At 44.9% G+C, this 26,587-nt stretch overlaps 1 protein-coding gene across 4 annotated transcripts in view; it reads right to left on the bottom strand.

Moving 5' to 3' along the window:
• exoc4 (exocyst complex component 4) overlaps positions 1–26,587 on the bottom strand; it is a 133,658-nt gene that overhangs the window by 67,284 nt on the left and 39,787 nt on the right. For 2 of the 4 annotated variants that reach the window (XM_077005344.1, XM_077005345.1), the window contains exon 10: positions 5,991–6,087. In XM_077005344.1, the coding sequence (XP_076861459.1) occupies positions 5,991–6,087 (97 nt within the window). Of the gene's footprint in view, positions 1–5,990; positions 6,088–12,290; positions 12,653–14,025; positions 14,094–26,587 lie in introns of those variants that run through there. The other 2 variants (XM_077005346.1, XM_077005347.1) reach the window with 2 other exon arrangements.

Below are 26,587 nucleotides of genomic sequence, written 5' to 3'. Positions count from 1 at the left end.
AAACACACGGAGGGTGTAGACAGGGTAAACACTCCCAAACACACGGAGGGTGTAGACAGGGTAAACACTCCCAAACACACGGAGGGTGTAGACAGGGTAGCCCCCTACCCTATGTGCATTCTGCATTGAACGGGGCTGAATAGTGTTAACACAGCCCTCACGGCTCCAGTAAGACCATGTAAGGGTGGAAGTGCGTGATATTGACACAGACGATAATAGCCAACACTCTGAGTGACACGGTGACTGCATGTATTAATTGCTATTAGCGATGGTTAATGTATTTTCAGAAGTGCACTAGCCTAATTCACAACATAAAACTAATGACTCATCGTCGCGCTCATCTAATGAGTCAAGCGATTTTCAGCAGCGTGTGCGGCACTAAAGGAGTCGCGTTACTGCAGCCGTTCAAGGCTGATGATTCCACCGCCTCACTCTGGGGTTCCAGAACCTCTCCAGAGCACAAACCTGCTTCCACAGCTCCTTCACAACGTCTTTATAGCTTTACATCTTTATATGCTTTGTTTGTTTTCCTAGTTTCACCACCCGCGTTTTCTTTCTACGGGGTTTCTGCACAGCTCTGCTAACCTGCACATTTATCCTTAGATGGGCATGTTTTTCTTTCTCAGATTGGTCAGATAGTTACCTGGTCAGATAGGTGCCTGGTCAGATAGTTGCCTGGTCAGATAGTTGCCTGGTCAGATAGTTGCCGGGTCAGATTGGTGCCTGGTCAGATAGTTACCTGGTCCGAATGGTGCCTGGTCAGATAGTTGCCTGGTCAGATTGGTGCCTGGTCAGATTGGTGCCTGGTCAGATAGTTGCCTGGTCAGATAGTTACCTGGTCAGATAGTTGCCTGGTCAGATATGTGCCTGGTCAGATAGTTTCCTTGTCCTGCCCAGTTCCTCCTCCATGAAGCTGCACCAACCCAACAGTCAGCAGAGCGGCATTAGAGAACCCAGACTGCTTTAGTGCAGGTGTCTAAGCCATGTCACCCAAGACCAGTTTGGACCAGTCTCCTTACCATGATTAAGCATAAGCATAATTAAGCATAATGTGGGACTAGGCTAGTCTTCTCAGCACTAGGCTGACTAATACTAATTACCAGCATAAGCCATTCGCAAGCATTGTTAATAAAGAATATGTTGGGGAAAAAGTCCCAGAAACGTGTTTTTTTTCCCCCAGGGTTCACGGTTTTTGTATTTGCATAAGAGAATCTCTCAGACTAGAATTTTTGTTCGTTTGGTCTCTAGATATGGCATTTAGGTCTCTGGATGTACATAAGGAAAATTCGGAGGTGAACACAAAAGGTGAACACAAAAGGTTCTACTACAGTTCCCCATGACAGAAGAGGACAATGGCCAGTGTCAGGCTGACCAACGCTCGTCTGAAACAAGCACTGGTTCTGAGATCTGGTTCTGTAACAGAGGTGTCATCCAAGGAGCCATCGGGGTCCTTCAACACGTCGGTGCATTGAGACCAGTGTTTCAATGTCTCCCACAGAACCAGCCACTTTATTTGTTCAGCCATCCATCCATCCAGCCATGGACAGTTTTCTTATTGGCTGTTCAGATTCTTCAGAGATTGGCTGCTAAAATTCTATTTTGCTAGAGAGAAATTAGTTTTATTGTGCTACTTATCTAAAGAACAGGTGGGATATTTGTCATTACTCCGCCGATACCGTGTGCTTCATGGAAGAAAATGTGCTCAGGAATGGATAGAGTCACTCAGAGCTCAGTACACTATTCATATACAGCCTGTTCCTTCAGGCTTTATCTGATCAGTTATCTTCTTTTGCACACATGCAGAACATTTGTGCACGTCGTTCATCATCTGTGATCTGATTTGCTACGTTTGAGGGTAAATACACCCAGGCGACCATGAATGACAAGGAGCCGATGGAACTTTAGTAGTTGGTGTTAGTTCTTCAGCGTCAGTTTGGTAGGTCTCTCATCTTACAGACATGGCCAGGACTCATCTGTCCGACGCAGACAGGACTTCTCCGGATGTCGACAGGGTTTCAAGGTTCTTCAAGGATCTCTCTGGTGGGGTGTGAGTGACTCTGGAGTGGGTAAATATCCAATCCAATGTTCTCACCTCAGACTCACTCTCCATATTCACTCAATACTCACTCTACAGACTCACCTTACCAACTCACCCCAGACTCAGTTTAGACACATTCCCCAGACTCACACCAGACTCACTCTATAAACACACTCTTCAGACTCACCCTACAAACTCACCCCAGACTCAGTTTAGACACACTCCACAGACTCACCCCAGACTCACTCTATAAACACACTCTCCAGACTCACCCTACAAACTCACCCCAGACTCAGTTTAGACATACTCTACAGACTCACCCCAGACTCACTCTATAAACACACTCTCCAGACTCACCCTACAAACTCACCCCAGAATCAGTTTAGACACACTCCATAGACACACTCTCCAGACTCACCCCAGACTCACTCTAAAGACACACTCTCCAGACTCACCCCAGACTCACTCTACAGACTCACCCTACAAACTCACCCCAGACTCAGTTTAGACACACTCTCCAGACTCACCCTAGTCTCACTCTCCTGTACATGCTCTCAGGCACATTTGCCCCAAACTCTACTCGTAACTACGTACCTACATCCTGTCCAACCCTCTGTATTCATTCACATGGCTGCTCCCCTGGACGATTCACAATCTCTAGTCCACCACGTCAGGGTGCACAGGGACGTCCCGCACAGGCCCGTCCGGCACCCAGTGCCCAGGAGCACTGCAGCCCGCCAAGCTGCATCCTGGTGGGGGTGCAATCACTCTGCCACCGGGGGTCTGCCAGCCCCAATCACTGAGGAGCGTGGACCGCGGCGATAGAGGAGATTACCACGAGCTGCACAGTCGCCCCTCTTCAAAATGCCAACCTCAGTCAGGCCAGGAGGGTTTAAATACCACTCAAATGTCAGCATGAGGCCCCACAAGTCAAACTAAATTACCTCCTACCTGCTAGGACTCCACTCACTGCAGCGTATGTCTGTGTGTGTGTGTGTGTGTGTGTGTGTGTGTGTGTGTGTGGAGGTTTAGCTGCAAAAGGATATTCGCATATAAACACACACAGCTATGTACAATAATCAAACAAGAACAAAACCAAATATGCACGTGCTCACACACACACACACACACATACACTGATATGAGCATTCAACCACACACACATACACTGATATGAGCATTCAACTACGCACACATACAGACGCATGTATGCACACACACCCCTCCTCCACTAAGCACACACAGATGCACACAATCCTCCTTTACTAAACACAAGAATACAACTCCTCCCCTAAACACACACACACCTCCCCAAACACACAGATGCACACAAATCTCTCTCACTAAACACACATACGCACCTTCTCCACTAAACACACACAGACACACTCTTCCCCAAACACACACAGATGTGCACAAACCCGACTAAACGCCTGCACACCCACCACCTTCACTAAACACACAGATGTACATAAACCTCCACTAAAAACACAGATGTACATAAACCTCCACTAAACACACAGATGTACATAAACCTCCACTAAACACACAGATGTACATAAACCTCCACTAAACACACAGATGTACATAAACCTCCACTCAACTCTTCAGGGCATTGAGAGCTCAGTGTTCTCATCAATAGACAGAGCGTATATTGGACCGTTTTACTATACAACTCAAACTAAACACCTCGTATAAAATGACACTGAAAACACGCACACACACGCACGCACACGCACACGCACACGCACACGCACACACACACACAGGACTTTTATGGAGATATTGATCTGCAGGGGGAGATGTGATACTCAGATAAGTGTTTTTGCACCTTCCAATGCACTGCAGATACCAGGGTATGAGTCAATACACCACATTGTGAAGCTCTGAAGCTGTGAAGATGCCCTGAGGGACAATCGATTAGCTCAAGTTGGGCAGGTGCATCTTCTGACCCTATCCAACCCAAACATTAACTTCATGATGGCGTTCCAGGGTCTTCCTGCTAACAGAACCTTCACTGACTCCAATCGCACAACACACTGATTGGCAAGTGCATTAACACGCTGTATTGATTTAATGTATAGTTTGTCTGTTTTCGCTGTTACAGCAAATTCCAGTCCCGTCACAGCCTGCAGCAGATATTGATTAGAAATAAATGCAGACTTGTGCCAACTGCAGATAAAATGGGCCAGAACCAGAGTGACAAAATGCAAACACCAACAACCAACCAACCAACAACCAAACAACCTTGCAAACGCAGCAGCTGCTAATGAAACCTTAACATTCAAGCCTGACAAACAACGGCCTGTCACACCCTCTGCCCGCCCTTCCTTACATCAGGGCCAATTACTGCTGTTCTTTGATTGACCAATGGTGTAATGGCATAATGGGATCTTATTCTACCTTCCTATCTCATGTGATTGGTGATTGACCTGCTTAAATCCATCTGATTCAACCCAATACCAGATTTATCAATGGTGTCTGAGCACAGCAATCACTAGACTTGGCTGGACTTTGGCCTCCCAGGACCAGACACTCCAGTAGTAAACTGAACTGCCACTGATGGACACAGTCGAGTCCCAGAGTTTATTAATAAGGGTCAATCTGCTTACACACCTTACTGAAAAAGTGCACTGATAAAGCCAGATGATTATGTGTCATTGTGAGGATTTAAATGTCCAAACATTAAGATCTGGTGCTTTCTCCAAAGTTTCTCCAAAGTGTTGGCAATTGCTACACTTTCCCTTTTGATCTAAGTTCATGTTTTTAAACGTTTGCAACATAAAGAAACTGGCCCAACTCCATTGCATGTGTTTACACCAACGGGTGGCTCTAGATAAACACACACACTGTTCGGCCCGTTGTGTTATTGCCACATGGTTCCAGACAGCTACAGTACCCACGCTACACGAGGGGAAGGAAGTAACTGCAGTACAGGTCTAATTCTGCATCAGACCCACAGTCCCACGGCGGTTGGGCAGTCTAATCACGTCCCAGGCCAGGCCGGTAACATGAGTGGGCATTAGTGGGACAGATCCGATGATCAGACAGATTGGAAAATTGAAGCCAAATTGAATGTTGAGAAGAGCTGGAAGGGCCACTCCGACAGAAGGCGTCCAAACGGATCAGAATCAAGGAAGCCATGTGGTAATGAAAGGTAATCATGGGCAGAAAGGCAAAACGAGGACAGGATGGAACACAGGGTGACTTATGATGCATCTAAAGACATTCGAAACAGGAACGAACACGGACGTCTGGGGGTACAGGAGAGAACACAGACGTCTGGGGGTACAGGAGAGAACACGGACGTCTGGGGGTACAGGAGACAACACGGACGTCTGGGGGTACAGGAGAGAACACAGACGTCTGGGGGTGCAGGAGAGAACACAGACGTCTGGAGGTACAGGAGAGAACACAGACGTCTGGGGGTACAGGAGAGAACACAGACGTCTGGGGGTACAGGAGAGAACACAGACGTCTGGGGGTACAGGAGAAAACACAGACGTCTGGGGGTGCAGGAGAAAACACAGACGTCTGGGGGTGCAGGAGAGAACACAGACGTCTGGAGGTACAGGAGAGAACACAGACGTCTGGAGGTACAGGAGAGAACACAGACGTCTGGGGGTACAGGAGAGAACACAGACGTCTGGGGGTACAGGAGAGAACACAGACGTCTGGGGGTGCAGGAGAAAACACAGACGTCTGGGGGTACAGGAGAGAACACAGACGTCTGGGGGTGCAGGAGAAAACACAGACGTCTGGGGGTACAGGAGAGAACACAGACGTCTGGAGGTACAGGAGAGAACACAGACGTCTGGAGGTACAGGAGAAAACACAGACGTCTGGGGGTGCAGGAGAGAACACAGACGTCTGGAGGTACAGGAGAGAACACAGACGTCTGGGGGTCGTCCGTTTGTTTTTGCTTGTTTATATGCTTGTTTTGAAGACTTACCTTTGCAGAGGTTGAAAAATGACGGTGATGTTCCGGGCTCCTGGCTTGCATAAAAACTTGGTCTCCCCTCCCTCAATCAGGTTATCATCAGCTCCTCCTGCACGGCACAACACAACACAACACACACTCAGTAAAGGAGCAGGAAGAAACACAAGCACGTTATGCTGGAGCCAAAAGTTTACAGGGCAGCACAACCCACCCCCAACACGGCACCAAACTCACCCCCAACAACTTACCCCTGATACAGCACCAAACTCACCCCAATAACCCACACACAACACAGCACCAAACTCACCCCAATAACCCACTTCCATATTCCATCTGTAATGCATTTTCTTTACAATCACAGCTGGAGAGAGAGGGGTTCAGGGAACCCCAGGTCTGGGATGCCCCCGTGGGGTGACCCTGTGTTAATTGGGTTAATGAGAAAATCATGGCTGTTACTGCCTCATCTCCAGGGCTTCAGGAGGCCAAACGGGCCCCTCTTCTTCCTCCCTCCACCCATCCCCACATAATCAATACTGATGACGGACCCTAACCCTGCCGTGGGGAGGTGTGTGAGTTTTTGTACGCACCAGTGATTTGATGGACAAAAATAAGCTACGGGTGTGTCTCCTCTCACACTGGAGCCACGCTATTCATTAGCATCTCACAGGGCACGCAGCTACTGAAGTGAGTGCATTAACCACACTTCTCTGGGCCAGAAAGGCAAAAACATACACACACACACACACACACACACGCACACACGCACACACGCACACTCACATGGACACGCGCACAAACATTGACACACATTTTAGTGACTATGTAAAAATCCCAAGACATGGTTATTACATATTACATGTACCTTAAAATATACAACATTTCATACATAATAATTATTGTCTGAGCCAAATGAAAAACTGAACTGACCTCAGTAAACAAACAGCAAGTGTGTTTGCCTTTAAGTAAAAAAAAAAAAAGAAATATGTAGCGACTGTCACGACTATATCTCACACACACTGTTTACTCCTCTTCCTCTTTCACATGCACACACACACACACACACACACACACACACACACAGGCTGAGTCTCTTGAACCATTCATGACTCAGCAGTATGATGAGGCTTCCACACTCTCAGCAGGTGAAGAGACCTGATCAGTAAACATGAGACACTATTACCTAGAGCCCATGCTGCTCATGTACATCCAGCGTACCAGCATAACCGTCTCCAACACCACCAACGTCCCGCCGAGACACCCAAGGTACACCATGTGTGTGTGTGTGTGTGTGTGTGTGTGTGTGTGTGTGTGTGTGTGTGTGTGTGTGTGTGTGGCTCCAGCTAGAACTGCAGCTCTGGCTTCTGACTGGACTGCATCTAAATAACCACTGAGAGGTTCCCAAGGCCGCTGTTCCACCACGGTGTTGATCAACGCTGTCCCCGGGCTCCAAGTCTCACAACTCTAAACGCAACACATGTGGCTAAATAGCACAAAACATTCATTCATTCTCTTGTCCTTTTCATCGATAAAAATAAAAGATTATCTTTATCCCCACTGAAAATGCAGGATGCTTGTCATCTTTCTACTAGGATCCATACAATTCATTGGCTTGTGTTGGTAAGAGGAAACGGAGCACACGCCTCTCTCCTTCGCCTCTCTCCTTCACCTCTCTCTCTCTCTCTCTCCTTCACCTCTCTCTCCTTCACCCCTCTCTCTCTCCTTCACCTCTCTCTCTCTCTCTTTCACCTCTCTCTCCTTCACCCCCTCTCTCTCCTTCACCTCTCTCTCTCTCCTTCACCCCTCTCTCTCTCCTTCACCCCTCTCTCTCTCCTTCACCCCTCTCTCTCCTTCACCCCTCTCTCTCTCTCTCCTTCACCCCTCTCTCTCTCTCTCTCCTTCACCCCTCTCTCTCTCTCTCCTTCACCCCTCTCTCTCTCTCTCCTTCACCCCTCTCTCTCTCCTTCACCCCTCTCTCTCTCTCTCTCCTTCACCCCCCCTCTCTCTCTCCATCACCCCCCTCTCTCTCCTTCAACTCTTTCCTTCACCTCTCTCTCTCCTTCACTTCTTTCTCTCCTTCACCTCTCTCTCTCCTTCACTTCTTTCTCTTCTTCAGTTCTCTCTCTTCACTTCTTCACCTCTCTCTCCTTCACCTCTCTCTCCACCTCCCTTCCTTTCATTCACCTCTCACGACAATTCAATTAAGACTCAATTACACCTATAAAACAAAGCTGCTAACACACACTATCAGCAGAGAGATAGAGAATGTCAGAGAGAGAGAGAGAGAAGAATAGAAAGAGAGAGGGAGGGAGTGAGAGAGGGGGGTGGAGAGAGATACAGAGATGACTTGCACCAGATGAGGATCCAGCAATCATACATACAGAACTGAGAGTGTAAAGAAATGATCGTGTGACTGAGGTTTGGTCCTCCATGGCATTAACCAGCAGAAGGTATTAAATCTCTTCAAAACGGGCAAAAGACCAGCAGCAGCAGAAAGGGTCCAATCTAACGCCCACTAATCCTCAGGAACGCATCACCGCCACACACACACACTCTTCCTCCAGAAGCGATGCTCACCAAGCAGATTTACACTGGTCCAATGAGATGGAGCCTAATTTGCCTCCTGTATGTACATGTATGTACCTAAACAGGTTTGTTTTAATGGATTACAAATTACTTTTTGCTATTCTGTACTATGTAAAACACTATCAAAGTGAATAAATTTGATTTTGGTTTTGTTCAAGAAAAATATTGTGGGACAACAATGACTCAGTGACTAAGTGAATTTTTGAGTATTTGAGACCCCGTGCTGTGGACAATCCACATTCACACAGATGAAACTACTGTACTAACACAGACACAGTGGGCCTCTAATCTACCTCCACCTCTGAAACATTTAATAGTTCTTACTCATACTCACACAAGCCCAAAACATAAAAGACCTCATTAATTCAAATGCCAGTGGTCAAATTGTAAAAAGAAGAAATTAGAACAAAAGTTACAGACATGCACAAGACAGGAAAAGGTTACGCAATGATACACACGTACTTGAACATCCCAGCGAGTGCGGCTGGGTCTACAGTGGAAGGTCACACTACAGCACAGCACCCAGGATGAGGACACTGTGTGTGTGTGTATACAGCTGTCCTGTATAAGAGGGTGAGTGTGTATACAGCTGTCCTGTATGAGAGGGTGAGTGTGTATACAGCGGTCCTGTATAAGAGGGTGAGTGTGTATACAGCTGTCCTGTATAAGAGGGTGAGTGTGTATACAGCTGTCCTGTATAAGAGGGTGAGTGTGTATACAGCTGTATGAGAGGGTGAGTGTGTGTATAGCTGTATGAGAGGGTGAGTTTGTATACAGCTGTATGAGAGTGAGTGTGAGTGTACAGCTGTATGAGAGGGTGAGTGTGTATACAGCTGTATGAGAGGGTGAGTGTGTATACAGCTGTATGAGAGGGTGAGTGTGTGTACAGCTGTATGAGAGAGTGAGTGTGTATACAGCCGTATGAGAGGGTGAGTGTGTATACAGCCGTATGAGAGGGTGAGTGTGTGTACAGCTGTATGAGAGAGTGAGTGTGTATACAGCCGTATGAGAGGGTGAGTGTGTATACAGCCGTATGAGAGGGTGAGTGTGTATACAGTCGTATGAGAGGGTGAGTGTGTATACAGTCGTATGAGAGGGTGAGTGTGTGTATAGCTGTATGAGAGGGTGAGTGTGTATACAGCCGTATGAGAGGGTGAGTGTGTGTACAGCTGTATGAGAGAGTGAGTGTGTATACAGCTGTATGAGAGAGTGAGTGTGTATACAGCCGTATGAGAGGGTGAGTGTGTATACAGCCATATGAGAGGGTGAGTGTGTGTATAGCTGTATGAGAGGGTGAGTGTGTGTACAGCTGTATGAGAGAGTGAGTGTGTATACAGCCGTATGAGAGGGTGAGTGTGTATACAGCCATATGAGAGGGTGAGTGTGTGTATAGCTGTATGAGAGGGTGAGTGTGTGTACAGCTGTATGAGAGAGTGAGTGTGTATACAGCCGTATGAGAGGGTGAGTGTGTATACAGCCATATGAGAGGGTGAGTGTGTGTATAGCTGTATGAGAGGGTGAGTGTGTATACAGCTGTATGAGTGAGTGAGTGTGTGTACAGCCGTATGAAAGGGTGCCTAGAATGAAGTCATTGCTTGTGGGAAAAACACATCAATACATAGTTTGCCAGAAAGCACAAGGTTGACCCACTTAAATGTGGTCCAACTATATATGGAGTTGAACACAAAACAATGAGCAGCCGGACATCCAGTCCCAAATCCTACACACAATCTGGGGCATTTTTTTAAATAACTGCCATCTATCCATCCTGAAGAACCAGGAGCAAACAAGGATAAATGGGTTAAAATCACACCCAAAGTGTGCATGTCACTACCATACTGCCATGTCACGTACCTTAACAATACCCCAACATTACCCTAACAGTACATTAACAATTCCCCAACATTACCCCAACAGTACCCTAACCATACCCCAACATTACCCCAACAGGACCCTAACAGTACCTTAACAATACCCCGACATTACCCCAACAGTACCCTAACATACCCCAACAGTACCTTAACAATACCCCAACAGTACCTTAACAATTCCCCAGCATTACCCCAACAGTACCCTAACAATACCCCAACATTACCCCAACAGTACCTTAACAATTCCCCAACATTACCCCAACAGTACCTTAACAATACCCCAACAGTACCCTAACCATACCCCAACAATACCCTAACCATACCCCAACGGTACCTTAATACCCCAACATTACTCCAACAATACCCCAACAGTACCCTAACATTACCCCAACAGTACCTTAACAATTCCCCAACATTACCCCAACAGTACCTTAACAATACCCCAACAGTACCCTAACCATACCCCAACAGTACCTTAACAATACCCCAAATGTACCCTAACCCTACTGTAAAATTACACCAACAGTACCCTTACCCTACTGCAACATTACCCCAACAGTACCCTAACCCTACTGCAACATTACCCCAACAGTACCCTAACCCTACTGTAACATTACCCCAACAGTACCCTAACCGTACCCCAATAACACCCCAATAGACTTTAAAATGTTGGCAAAAAACTGTTGCCTGCAAGATGGGGTTCTATGAAGTACTGATGTGAAGGGGTTGAACACAAAACTATTGTTGACAAAAATTTATTTGAACTTTTAAAAATATACTCCATACTTGTCTAGGAGAAATTCTGTCTGGAACAATCTTTGGTAATGGAAATTATGGGGATGCTCAAGACTGTGTGGGACTGCCTGGAAGTGTGTGTGTGTGTGTGTGTGTGTGTGTGTGTGTGTGCGCGCGTGCTTTGGAGGACCTCTCCTGTGGCAGCGACTGATCTAGGATTAGAGGGGTGGGTGTCTACAACAGGGGCTAGATGAGTGTGGAAATGAAGTGTAGTGCACATGACACAGGCAAATCCCCCCCCCCCCCCCCCCCACACACACACACACACACTTCCCAGGCCACACGTATATAATCAAGCCAGTCAGTGACTTAGTGAAATTTCATTAGCCACACTTCCCTGAATTTGATTAAAAATGGTTTGATCTGTGATGTATTCTGCCTCTACTACAATCTAGAGGAGAAATTGAGACAGAGACGTGTAGTGGCCTCAATAACACCAGCCAGGCGTGTGTGTGTGTGTGTGTGTGTGTGTGTGTACCCAGCTTTATCTTCCTATAAGCCAGGGAGTTTGTGCAGTTGTGGAGTGCATGTGTGTTTCCTGTACGCAGAAGAACATACAGATAACAGTTTGAGGCCATAATCCCTCATTTCTAGCGAGTGTTTCTGGTATTAGTGCTTGCTGTGTAAGGCTGAAGAGAAACATGGTGCACATCTCATTATCAGAGCCGGCCTGACAGTGGATGTACACTGCTCTGTAGTGGTGCACAACAAACACCTGTACCTCACACACAGACCAAACACCTTTACTTCACACACAGACCAAACACCTGTACCTCTCACACAGACCAAACACCTTTACTTCACACACAGACCAAACACCTTTACTTCACACACAGACCAAACACCTGTACCTCTCACACAGACCAAACACCTTTACTTCACACACAGACCAAACACCTTTACTTCACACACAGACCAAACACCTGTACCTCACACACAGACCAAACACCTTTACTTCACACACAGACCAAACATCTTTATCTTATACAGACCAAACACCTTTACTTCACACACAGACCAAACATCTTTATCTTACACACAGACCAAACACCTCTCACTCACAAACAGACCAAACACCTCTCACTCACAGACAGACTGACCCCAAAAATGTGCATGTACAAAGATATAGCACAAGCCAAAAAATGATCAGATACACATAGACATGCACACAGACAGAAAAACACACAAAAATCCAGAATCCAGTCCAGAGTCCAGAATCCTCCCTCAGTATAGTTGTCCAGGTCTCTGCATGCGTCTGTTGGTCTCTGCTAGTGTCTGCCGGTCTCTGCCAGTGTCTGCCGGTCTCTGCTAGTGTCTGCCGGTCTCTGCCAGTGTCTGCCGGTCTCTGCCAGTGTCTGCCGGTCTCTGCCAGTGTCTGCCGGTCTCTGCCAGTGTCTGCCGGTCTCCGCTAGCGTGATAAAAGAACTGGCACAGGAGGAACACAGACTGTTTGCTGCATTCAAACAGCACCAGGCACAGCCCAGACAGCTGGCAAGTTCTAGCAGTCCACATTAAGGTCGACGTGCATGAGTACGTGTGTGTGTGTGTGTGTGTGTGTGTGTGTGTGTGTGTGTGTGTGTGTGTGTGTGTGTGTGTGTGTGTGTGTGTGTGTGTGTAGCCAGTCAATGCTTTTGGGCAGAACCCCATCAACCACCCCCCCTAATGAGATCAGGCCAATTCAATAATTCATGAACTCCCAGCTGTCTGGTTCTAATTCTACTGCCATGTCTTCATGTCTGATTGGCTTCTAATGAGCTACCTCTATTATTAAAATTAATTGGAGGGACAATATTGCAGTCACAGCCAGTAGACAGCAGAGGCCAACAGGGGAACAGGTTGACAATGCTGGAGGACGATAAATAAATAAATACAAATTAATAAGTAAATGTGGAAATTGAGGTGGATAAATTATTTAGTATGTAGCATGGGACAAAATCCCTGTAGCCCTGGACAATATTCTAGTGTTTCAAATTGGAAATATGCTGCGCATATGTGCACATGTTGAGACACAGGACAGAAGGACGCTGGGAAGGGCCCAAATATCAGGTCTGCTTTAAAAACACAACATGATCGTTGACTAATTCTCCATAGCACCTGACATGGAAAGTTAGATCTTTAGCACTTAAGGTAGTGTATATATATAGCGTATGAGCCGTGGAGAAGAGGTCCTGAAACTGCCGCTCAGCACATCCAAGTGTCCACGCTCCCAAAGCTCAGACAGCACTGATATATCCTCCATGTCTAATAGTTTACATTAGGCCCTGTTTCAGTGCACACGACCAGAGAGGCCACCACAGCAGAGTGGGCCACAGGACGAAAGGAGGTCCAGTGGCCCCCCGAAACACTCACCCACGTGTGTGTGTGTGTGTGTGTGTCCACCCTCCTCAGTCATGTGAATGTGTGTGTGAGCGTGTGTGTGTCAAACCTCCTCAGTCAAGTGAATGTGTGTGCGTGTGTGTGTGTGCGTGTGCGTGCGTGCGTGAGTGTGTGTGTGCGCACGCGTGTGTGCCCACCCTCCTCAGTCGTGTCTAATCTCCCTTTTGCTGCTGTGATTGCTGGTCATCACCACTCCCACATTTGACTCTGTTTCACAAAAGAAAGTAGAGGCGACTCCTCCACTCCCAATCAAAGACTATTCCACTAGCAGCCTCCCTCTCTGCCTCCGCTTCTTTATAATCAGCGCGGGCAGGCTACTGCGGTTAAGATGTCTCTCAAGCACCCTCTGATTTGACGTGTGTGTGTGTGTGTGTGTGTGTGTGTGTGTGTGTGTGTTTTAAAGATTGCCTATCTTGTCGTACCTTCAGTCACAACCCTCCTCCTCTCCCTGTATTCACCTTTCCTCTTCTTTTCATTCTTCCAACCCTTTCTTCATCACTCACACACACACACACACACACACACACACACACACACACACACACACACACACACACACCCGTAGATTAAAGGTAAACATGTCTGCAACAGCCACAATGATGACAGTCCCATCGCTGATTAAAATTAGCATAGGTTGTGGAACGCTCATGCACACACCGACAATCGCTCACTCGCTCTCGCTCTCTCTCTCCCTTTCTCTCTCTCTCTCTCACACACACACACACACACACAAATTCATTTTTCTTGAGACTGATTAGGCATGTGTCCTCTGACAACATACAGGTCTCAAACAAACTAACAAATTTAGTTAAACAAGATGTTAAATACAATTAAAGCTGCTTTCTATATCTAATAATGTCCCAGAATGCTCTTTTCTCCCGGTTTAGTTTTAGACCAAGGTGATGGTGGTCTACACCCAACACAGCAGTGGAGTGTCAGTCCTGCGTGTCCATCAGAGGGAGGACGTCTCCGTCTGCACACGTCACCCTGCCCTGATGTCATTACCTTCTGCACCCATTTCAACCAATCGCAACTCAGGCCTGTTCTGCCACTCGGCTAATTCAATCAGTTCTGTGTGATGAGATCTTCCACTGGATTTCACCAGCCACAGTCACCCGAAATACAGGGCAGAATAAAACCCCACACAACACAATCAAAGCTGTAATGTTATTTAGACGACAATCATCCACTGTAATAAAATTTAGCGCCATGCAAATGGAACGCAAGGCGCCCAGGGGTGGACACTGCTGAATGTTGGGAAGTGGACACGTGTGACAGAACCCTGGTGAATGCTGGGGGTGGACACGTGTGACAGAACCCTGCTGAATGTTGGGGGTGGACACGTGTGACAGAACCCTGCTGAATGTTGGGGGTGGACACGTGTGACAGAACCCTGCTGAATGTTGGGAGTGGACACGTGTTACAGAACCCTGCTGAATGTTGGGGGTGGACACATGTGACAGAACCCTGCTGAATGTTGGGGGTGGTGGACACGTGTGACAGAACCCTGCTGAATGTTGGGAAGTGGACACGTGTGACAGAACCCTGCTGAATGTTGGGGGTGGACACGTGTTACAGAACCCTGCTGAATGTTGGGGGTGGACACGTGTGACAGAACCCTGCTGAATGTTGGGGGTGGTGGACACGTGTGACAGAACCCTGCTGAATGTTGGGGGTGATGAACACGTGTAACAGAACCCTGCTGAATGTTGGGGGTGGACACGTGTGACAGAACCCTGCTGAATGTTGGGGGTGGACACGTGTGACAGAACCCTGCTGAATGTTGGGGGTGGTGGACACGTGTGACAGAACCCTGCTGAATGTTGGGGGTGGACACGTGTGATAGAACCCTACAATGAATGTTGGGGGTGGTGGACACGCGTGACAGAACCCTGCTGAATGTTGGGGGTGGTGGACACGCGTGACAGAACCCTGCTGAATGTTGGGGGTGGTGGACACGTGTGACAGAACCCTGCTGAATGTTGGGGGTGATGAACACGTGTGACAGAAACCAATGCAGCATCCAAACATCAGAACACTTGCTTCTCCGCAATAACACCAAAATGCAAATGCAAACATATTGCTCGGCCTCTCAGGGATAAACACTTTTGAAATTAATCCCTCCCCTCCCCACCAAATTATACAGAGCCAAACAAACTCTGATTGCAATTTCCTTTCCATGTGCACCTTGAAGATATGTCAGTGTCACAGCTACTTAGATTAATATAATGCATACAGGTGCACACAGAGAATATGATTCTTTTACAAGAGTGGCAGTGGAAGACTGAACACTGCTGTATAACATTGGGGTGCTTCTCTTTCAGACCATGTGCACATAAGCTATAGAAGGGGAACTCTGATAAGGGAGTAGTGTTGTCAAAAAAAAAAATCGATATATCGATACGTATCGATACTGAACATTCTGAAATGGTACAATACTTGTTTCTCTAAATATCGATTCTTTTTACATAAAATGCGCTTTCGTTTGACCCACCCAAGCTTCCGTAATGCACAGAACAGTTCGTAATGCAAAAATGGCAGCTAAAGCAAACGCAGTGTGTTCGCAGCCCGTCTTAATAAGCAAGGAAAGCAGCAGAAGTGCTGTGTGGAAATACTTGGAAAACCGAAGGATATGAACAAGCCAGTTTGCAAGCGGTGCTTTTGGATCATTTCAACGAAGGGCGCTAAAGCCTGGTTTATACTTGACGCGCCGCGCAGCGAAAATGGCGTAATCGTGGTGGCCTTGCGCGCTGTCATTGCCGCAGCGCAATTAACAGTCAAGTTTGCAGGGTTCATACACCTTAACAAGGTGGAATTAAAGCACTTGTACGTCACCTTCAAGGTCCATTTCAATATTTCCCAGCACGTTAAACTTAATTAAGTTAAATATTTATACATATACTCGAAATTATTTGCTTTTTTATCACATTATTTAATGGTTGTTTATTTTCAAAACGCCCAATCTTAACGTCTTCACGTTCTCTCATGTTTCGTCCTGGAATTACAAGAGGCTCGTATTTGTTAACGTAATACAAGAGAACTGTTCAGTCAGACAGATATTTGTTGTGAAACCAAGTAGTTACAATTTCAAGTACTTTAGCCTAAATTCCGGCACTTTTCAAACCTGAAACACAAAGCAACACTAAAATTCGTCAGGTAAATGTTCCTTCCCCTGTTTTTGAGGGGTGTTTCTTTATACTACCACATATCGTTTCGGACAACACTGCACAGAATGTGAGACTCGGCAAGTTGAATGCCTCCGCCGTTCGAGCAGGGTCTAGCGAGGTGTGCGGACTCGCGCGCTATGTTCACTTGTGAAAGTATAAACCTAGTTTAACACAACGAATCTGGCCAAACACCTGAAGGACCGGCACGCAGATTTGTATAAAACATTCCAAGAGGTTGATGATTATTCCCATTTCTAGTATTACTACAGCATACAAGACTATGTGTCCGATTATTGTATCCTAGCAAATGTTTGTCATATTCTTGGTTTAAGAGCCGTAAATGCGACAGCATACAGGGAGAAAAAAAGAGTGATCGTACTACAATGGATCAATCATCTATGAATACTGAACTCTAATACTGAAGTTTTAGTTACTTAAAAAGAAAAAACACTTGTTGCACTAGCCTTTTTTGACTTCTAAATGTGAATTCCAGAGTGCATTACTATGATTTATGTTAATTTATATTAATGTGCAATTATTTATTTTTCTGTTTTAATGTGATAGGAACTACACCTTTTATTTATTTGACATTTGTGAAACAAAATACAATATTCATTTGTTTGTTTATAAAAACGGAAATGAGCACAGTATCTGACTTTGGTATCGAAAATGTTATTGAATTTCAATATTTTTGTAATTTTTAGTATCGTGACAACACTATAAGGGAGCTTCATGCGGTTGCATCATCAGTTTGCAGCAAGGTACATTTAGACTGAGGTTAGCCTCCTTTAAAGATGGAGCCACTACATGTACCTGCATGTACACATGTACCTGTGACATAGTGCAACATTGTACATGTGTTTAGTGTTTACTGTGTGTGCATGGTGGTGTGTGTGTGTGTGTGTGATTGTGTGTGTGTTTAGCTGCGTGCTAGTACGATGCTAATTGGTGTTCCTTGTCTTTTGTGACATCATCTGCAGTACTAGCATTTCACTCATAAGGTCTGATGTCCACTTACGGTTTCACACACCTTAACCCTCATGCCCTCCTCGGGCATTTTTGTACATTTTTTTCAAATTTTTTTTTTCATTTAATTATCATTTTGACTATGTTGCAGCAAGTGGTATGAATTTTTGCAGAAAATCTACTTTTTTATAAAATTTTTGAAATCTAATATTTTTTACTCTTACACGTCATCCATACTTGCTCGATGCATTTTGCACCCTCTGGACACCTTCGTGGCAAAAATGTACACGCACCAAAAAACTGCTCTTAAATCATAATACATCAATATTTTATCTTGCTTTTTTTTTCATAAATCACTTAATCAATTTCAGACCTACTCAAAACTACCAAACATGAAATTATTTTCAGGATTTTAACCCTTTAAATGACAGTTAAATTATTTGAAGTATTGCAATTTTTTTGGAAAAAAACACAAAAAATTGATTATTTTCCATAAAACAAACAGTAGACAGATGGGGCATTGGTGGTAATTAGAGTCTTAGATATGGCAAAGATTAGTAACAAAATTGTTTTGATTGCATTATTATTTTTTATGTAGTGCCAGATTTCATATTTTGCACCCTTTGGACACCTTTGTGGCAAAAATGTACATGCACAAAATCAGCAATAAAATCCTCATATGTCAACATTTTTTTTTTGCTTTTTTTTCATAAATCACTTAATCTACTTCAGCCCTGATCAAAATGATCAAATATTCAATCATTTCCAGAATTTTAACCTTTTAAATGACAGTTTAATTACATGAATGATTAATTATTTGTTTAAAAAACCCACAAAAATTGAATTATTTTCCATATAATAAATACTAGATGGATGGGACATTGGTGGAAATTAGAGTCTTGGATATATCAAAGATTAGCAAAAAAATAGATTTTATTGCATTATCAATTTTTATGTAGTGCCACATATTCCCTCTGAACACCTTCGTGGTCAAAAATGCCCCATTGACTTCCATTGAAACCACGTTTTTTGATCTCACTGCAGTTATAGTATAAAACCATGCATTTTGAAATGTCAGTATTTCATTTTGAAGAAAAGTAGTGAAATTTGACATTTTTACTATATTCCATTGGATTCAGCCATTTTTCCATTTTAGGCTGATGAATGAAATTCTTGTAATTTTGCCAGTTATATTATGGAGTCATGTGACTAACAGGGAAACCCCAAGTGTGTGTGTGTGTGTGTGTGTGTGTGTGTGTGTCAAGTCAAGTCAAAGTTTATTTGTATAGCGCTTTTAACAACTCAAGTTGTCGCAAAGCAGCTTTACAGGATTTACAAGGTTAACAATACTATGGGTCCAGAACCCTAATGAGCAAGCCAAAGGCGACAGTGGCGAGGAAAAACTCCCTATGATGGTGGGGAATAGGAAGAAACCTCGGGAGAACCAAGACTCAAAAGGGAACCCATCCTCCATTGGGCGGCCCGTTAACACACAAATACACAAGTCACACATAATTCACACAATCAGACTAGGTAAAAGGTAGAATTGAAAGTTCTGGGTTTTGATATTGTCACTGTAAATGTCTGTTGATGAATGCCAGGCTTTCATTCCGTGTCGGAGCAGTGATGCTGGTATTGTAGGCTCCGACTGCAGTGTTAATCCCCAGGTGAACCCCGGTATCAGCACATCCACCGGCAGCCAGACCATCCCCCAGGTGTGTGTGTGCGTGTGTGTGTGTGTGCGTGTTCAGTTTAGAAAGAAAGAAGGAATTGAAGAAAGAAAGAACACTTTTGTTGTAATTGTTATTGCTGTCACAAATGTACAATGGAATTAGAACTCTGAATTTCACTATAACCCCTAACCATAACACAACAATACACACATATGGAACAAGAGGCAGCCATGTAAGGTGCCTGGAGAGCCTTTGCTCAAGGGCCCATAGTGGTCCTAATGAGGGTGGGGTACAGATGGGGGCTGACTTCTCTAACATCTGGACCAACTTTGAGTTTAGCTACTAAAAGTTTAGTTTAGTTAATTTCAAGCAGACCAGCAGGCACTGCAGCATGTGACCTGGTGCTCTCTACAAATACACATGTTACACTTGGTGCAGGTGGTAGAGGACCTCTTCTTTAGGCCTGTGCACAACCAGCACACACCTCTCTTTCTGGTGGCAGTAGTGCCAATTATCAGTTATATATCAGTATATATAAAGAAGAGGACAAGAGGCCACCGGGCGGTCCACCTCCTACAGCTGTAGGAGGCGGACCGCCCGGTGACCTCTTGTCCTCTTCTTTAATTGCATCGATATCTCTGCCTTCAATGCTTTTGTGCTGTTCACTTCTGTGGATCCCTCGTGAAACCAGAAAAGAACATACAGACGGAGGCTGTTCTTAGAGGAGCTGGGGAAATCCATGGTGTCCTCAGAGATTGCACGGAGACGGTACCCTCCACGTACAGCAGCTGCTGCTGCCATGGTGATGGATTTGCAGGCCCCTGTTGCTTCTCATACAGAAACAACTGATATAGCCATTGGCACTACTGCCACCAGAAAGAGAGGTGTGTGCTGGTTGTGCACAGGCCTAAAGAAGAGGTCCTCTACCACCTGCACCAAGTGTAACATGTGTATTTGTAGAGAGCACCAGGTCACATGCTGCAGTGCCTGCTGGTCTGCTTGAAATTAACTAAACTAAACTTTTAGTAGCTAAACTCAAAGTTGGTCCAGAGGTTAGAGAAGTCAGCCCCCATCTGTACCCCACCCTCATTAGGACCACTATGGGCCCTTGAGCAAAGGCTCTCCAGGCACCTTACATGGCTGCCTCTTGTTCCATATGTGTGTATTGTTGTGTTATGGTTAGAGGTTATAGTGAAATTCAGAGTTCTAATTCCATTGTACATTTGTGACAGCAATAACAATTACAACAAAAGTGTTCTTTCTTTCTTCAATTCCTTCTTTCTTTCTAAACTGAACACACACACACACACTTGGGGTTTCCCTGTTAGTCACATGACTCCATAATATAACTGGCAAAATTACAAGAATTTCATTCATCAGCCTAAAATGGAAAAATGGCTGAATCCAATGGAATATAGTAAAAATGTCAAATTTCACTACTTTTCTTCAAAATGAAATACTGACATTTCAAAATGCATGGTTTTATACTATAACTGCAGTGAGATCAAAAAACGTGGTTTCAATGGAAGTCAATGGGGCATTTTTGACCACGAAGGTGTTCAGAGGGAATATGTGGCACTACATAAAAATTGATAATGCAATAAAATCTATTTTTTTGCTAATCTTTGATATATCCAAGACTCTAATTTCCACCAATGTCCCATCCATCTAGTATTTATTATATGGAAAATAATTCAATTTTTGTGGGTTTTTTAAACAAATAATTAATCATTCATGTAATTAAACTGTCATTTAAAAGGTTAAAATTCTGGAAATGATTGAATATTTGATCATTTTGATCAGGGCTGAAGTAGATTAAGTGATTTATGAAAAAAAAGCAAAAAAAAAATGTTGACATATGAGGATTTTATTGCTGATTTTGTGCATGTACATTTTTGCCACAAAGGTGTCCAAAGGGTGCAAAATATGAAATCTGGCACTACATAAAAAATAATAATGCAATCAAAACAATTTTGTTACTAATCTTTGCCATATCTAAGACTCTAATTACCACCAATGCCCCATCTGTCTACTGTTTGTTTTATGGAAAATAATCAATTTTTTGTGTTTTTTTCCAAAAAAATTGCAATACTTCAAATAATTTAACTGTCATTTAAAGGGTTAAAATCCTGAAAATAATTTCATGTTTGGTAGTTTTGAGTAGGTCTGAAATTGATTAAGTGATTTATGAAAAAAAAAGCAAGATAAAATATTGATGTATTATGATTTAAGAGCAGTTTTTTGGTGCGTGTACATTTTTGCCACGAAGGTGTCCAGAGGGTGCAAAATTTGAGGAGGGCATGAGGGTTAAGTAAAGATCTGATCTGGAGACAGTCTGTACACAAAACAGATTCATATACACTGTACTGTGTATATTGCGTGTTTATTGGTTGTATTATGTACATTTATGTCAGCTCAGTCCCTTTAGATGCATACACTGCATCCTCATGTCATTTTACACAGACACACACACACACACACACACACACACACACACACACACAAACACACACTGCACATAGCAGAACCTTATTGTCTCATTGACAACTGCTTGTATATGCTGCCACAACTGCCTCTTGCTTAATGTATTTCCTCGTCAGTCTGGGTTATGTTGTCTGCAGTGGGTTTTTGTGATGATGTGTTGTGTTGTGTTGTGATGTTATTCGTGGGTCAGAAAACATGGAGCCAAGGTTCTTGTGCACAATATCCATCCAGAAGTCCAGAATCATTGATCATCAATCTAAACCAAGTTGCGTTAAGGTGTTGAACGAAGCATCATAACTTCAAAAACAACCTCCACAAACAACAAACAATTATGAACCTTAGCTAAGACAACATCATGGGCAGTGTGCCCTACAGAAAGACTTCAACCAATCAACCGCTGCATGGGCATGCGTTAAAAGCAGGACTGGATTCGAGCCACACGGATTCAGTATGATTCCATTAACGTACAGAATGAGAATGGGGCCTAAGACTACAGTCACCTGCTGGGTGAGTCCTCCCACCCCATCATCTGATGAACACCATCACTTATAAACACCATCACTGCAATGTGTGACGGTGTTGTAGTACAGACAGCAGCCGCGAGGCTGGCTGGACACTCATTATGACAGTTTGCCTAGCTGCAAAATAAACGTGAAGACATTTCTTTTCCCAAAAATTCACTTACAAATCTGACCGTCAGAGCTTGGAGTAATTTGGTCATGAATGTTATGAGATATGTACCGCATCGCAGACACCTCAACTCGGCTAGGCTCTCTAGAAGAAGGTGTTAGAAGATCAGCACACATGGACTCAGCCAAGCCAGATCCACATTAGAATGAAAAGAGCTGCCAGTGTAAACTAGTGAATACAGATTTGCTGCATATTCAAATGGTGTAGCTTTCCTCTACTATGTTCTCTTCCTCTGTCCTGTGTGTGTGTGTGTGTTGTCTGAGTACGACCACAATTATATCATAGCCAATCAGCAACTATTGTGTCCAATGAATTCTTATTGTGTATCTCTTCCTCACCTTCCTAGGGAAAACTTAAAACTTGTGACCTTTCATAATTTTTTTTTCTTGCTCGTCATTGGTTGCCAAAACCTTGATTGTGTGTCATTTACTCCGACAATTAGGCTGTGACCACGCCCCCTACCAGCGTCTGGCCTACGCCCCCCCACTGTGCTCTGGGAAGACTTGATTGCACGCAGCCTCTAGTCACCATCAACAGAATGAGAAGGCAGAGAAACATCGATGCAGGACATCACCAGCTGAACTGGACAATGTGGATCAATCAAGTCCTACACAACACGCTGAGTGAGGGGAGAGGGGGAGAGGGGGGGGGGGGGGGGGGGAGAGAGAGAGAGAAGAGAAAGAGACAGAGTGAGAAAGAGAGAGAGAGAGACTGCTTAAAAGAGTATAGTCTACAGTGCCTTAACAGAGCTCACATCCTCACATATCTAGAGAACTGAGCTGGGAGAGAACGGAGGACTGATGACATGGAAGGAGAATGACAAAGAAAAGCAGGAAGAAATACAAACATGGAACAAAGGAAAGAAGGCAAAGGAGAGAGTGGAGAGAGAGAGAGAGAGAGAGAGAGAGAGAGAGAGAAGTGAGGGACCACTCACAGACTAGTGAAGAGGATCAGCCATTGCACATTTTAACACCACACACGGCTTTAATTCTCACACAATTATTGACTTTTTCCACAGACAAAGTTCAATTTAATTTCAGGTACCGATTATTTATATTATAAATCATAACAGCGGGTCAGTGTAAGTCAAGTATTGATTCATCCTGCCGGTGACAGCCATGTTCCGCTGTAACGCACAAAACCCTGAAATAAAGAGATGCTTTATACCTGCTAACAAGGGCCGCTCTTTCTTTCCCACAGTCATCCCGTGCCCCCACGCCCCCACCTCACACCCCCACCTCACGCCCCCACCCTCCCTCCCCACGGGGCTCCGGTAGTTCTACAGCAGTTCATAGCTGTGACCCGTCATCTCTCTTCTGCCTTTGTGAGCTGAGAGAATTAAAAACTACATGTGCATGAGGAAAGAGGCTGGAGTGAACTAGCTGGAGTGAACTAGCTGGGAAGGAAAAACAATGTTCATCACTGAATAGGCTGATATCACCTCACATAGCAGCCATGAGCAGCTCTCCCTGTACCACAAACAGCAGCGCACCCTGTACCACACACAACAGCGCACCCTGTACCACACACAACAGCGCACCCTGTACCACACACAGCACCGCACCCTGTACCACACACAGCACCGCACCCTGTACCACACACAGCACCGCACCCTGTACCACACACAGCACCGCACCCTGTACCACACACAGCACCGCACCCTGTACCACACACAGCACCGCACCCTGTACCACACAGAGCAGCACACCAGCTGCTCAAGACGCCATGGAAGTGAACGTCATAGTCATACGTTTCTTCTTTTTTAAAGAGATTTTGTATGTTGCACATTAGACATATTTTCAAGTCTTTTCATATCTTTACAGGTGGTCATTTTATACTATTTATTCATTGGATTTACAAAAAATGTGCCATATCATGATATGTATCGTTATCTGGATATGAAATTACTTATATCGGGCTATGAGATTTTGGTCATATATCACACTGCTCTACATCTTCCCTGCCAGCATCTGCTCAGCCAATGACAAGCCAACCAGCAAAGCACAGCCAATCACAAAAGGCCTAGCTATCTCGTCTTGATCCTCCCCGTCCTCTGCAACCCCTCCCCTGACTTTCTCTGCTCTTCCTGCCTGATGAACTCACTCTTTCCAGCACATCAACTCCTGGGCCCTGTGGGGGACGCCCCCTGCTGTGGCCAGCATCCTTCGGGGGGGGCACAACAGGGAAAGTGCTAATTCTCATCTATGCCTATAACCCGGCGGGCGTGCTCAACAATCCTCGGGACACTCGTTAGGATTGGAGCAGCTCTCCGCATGCACCGCCAGAACACCGGGATCTCGGCGCACCACTCAACTCCTCCAGCGTTACCAGGCACGCCCCAATAACACATCCACGCCAACTAGGGCTGTGACGGGATGGATTTTTTCTTACCGCGGTAAAAGAGCAACGTATAACCGCGGTAACGCGGTTAACCGCCACCCCCCCCCCCCCCCCCCCCCCCCCGAAAAATAAAATGCATTATAGTTTATAAATAAAAACATGCACTTTTAAATGAACAAAAACTTAATTCGTCATAAAGTAAATACTTTACGCAAAACTATGGCCATAATATTGTTAATAATGACGTGAATAACGTTAATTATAAATATCTTATTTTCCGTCTTCATGTTCCTTGCAAGACAAACCAACATGCTCATTTTGTCCGGTATAAAGGACGATCTAAACGAGGTGACAATGTTGCCTGCCGTGCTGAATACAGCTCCGATGGAGTGCTCTTTGCGCAAACGGTCATATATTTTCTGGCAATGTTTGACAGAAGAGGGCATCCATTTAGATTTTTCCGCCACCGGGCAAGTTGATCCGAATACGAATCGAGGGCTTCGTATCCGCGAGTTCAGTGTCCGCACCGGGCTAAAAGCCACATACATCTACTAAACTGAATACATTTAAATGAACTGATCAGTTTCTGAACGGTGCCTGTAGCATTTCATGTGTGACAGTGTTGTGTCGAATTCCGACTTGCCATGTTATTCCGCGCATAAATACGATACAGATAATATTGTCGATTTATGTTTCTATGCAGAAATAAGGGATAGACTTTAATTATCCATCACAGGAAACGGCATTATCTATGTCCAAAGCCACTGTGGCTCAAGGGTGTTAATTTTTTTAAATAAAATACACACTGGCTATACCGAAGTTCACCTCTGACCACATGACTTCGCAGTATTAAAGCAGTATTATGTCTAAATATCTAGTTAGGACAAAACTAGATGAGTGCTAAATGAAAATGAGCACTTTCTTCTTTGATTTACAACTTTGTCCTACCACCTAACGTTCTGCTCCACCCCCGACTGGTGAAAAAACATCTAAAGAAAAGCTGCAGCCCTTTATAAAACGCATGGTTCAAATCGTGGGGGAAAATGTAGTGGCATATACTCCGGAAAATAAGGTAATCACGCACAAAAATCCAGCGCACACCCCGCATCCCCCAACCGCCATTTATTTAATGGACTGTTTCCCCCGGAAACAGCGATCGCAATGAAAATGTTTTTTCTATGTTTTTTTCGCAATGGAAACGATTCCTTTTATAGATAAATAAATAGATAAACCGCGGTAATGAGCTCAACACCGCGGTAGGCACTACATAACCGCGGTATTGCGGTAATGCAGTTATCGTCACAGCCCTAACGCCAACTCAACACCAGAGCTTCTGCAGCTGGAGTCTGTTTGGAACAGGCTTCCTACCACGAAGCAGCATCCGCCCGAGATCTCCAGCCTGCGTGTGCGCCGTTCACGCCTCTCCCCTACAGCCCTGCATTCACTCCTCAAAGCACAAATCGATTAATTGAAAGTGTGCACAAATGTAACCTTAACACAACGATCCCTCTGAGGAATCAAAGCGAGGTTGAGGGTTCGTCTCTTTTGAACAAGCGGCCCACGGAGCTCTCTGGACGAGACCAGGCGGCCCAACCGCTCCACCCGCTCCATTGTCAGGAAAGGCAGTGTTCAGATGCCTCACACTGTTAAAAGAATGATCTATC

Source organism: Brachyhypopomus gauderio, chromosome 5 (assembly GCF_052324685.1).
Source record: "Brachyhypopomus gauderio isolate BG-103 chromosome 5, BGAUD_0.2, whole genome shotgun sequence".
Classification (NCBI taxonomy): Eukaryota; Metazoa; Chordata; class Actinopteri; order Gymnotiformes; family Hypopomidae; genus Brachyhypopomus; species Brachyhypopomus gauderio.
This window is presented reverse-complemented; position numbering and strand designations above follow the sequence as displayed.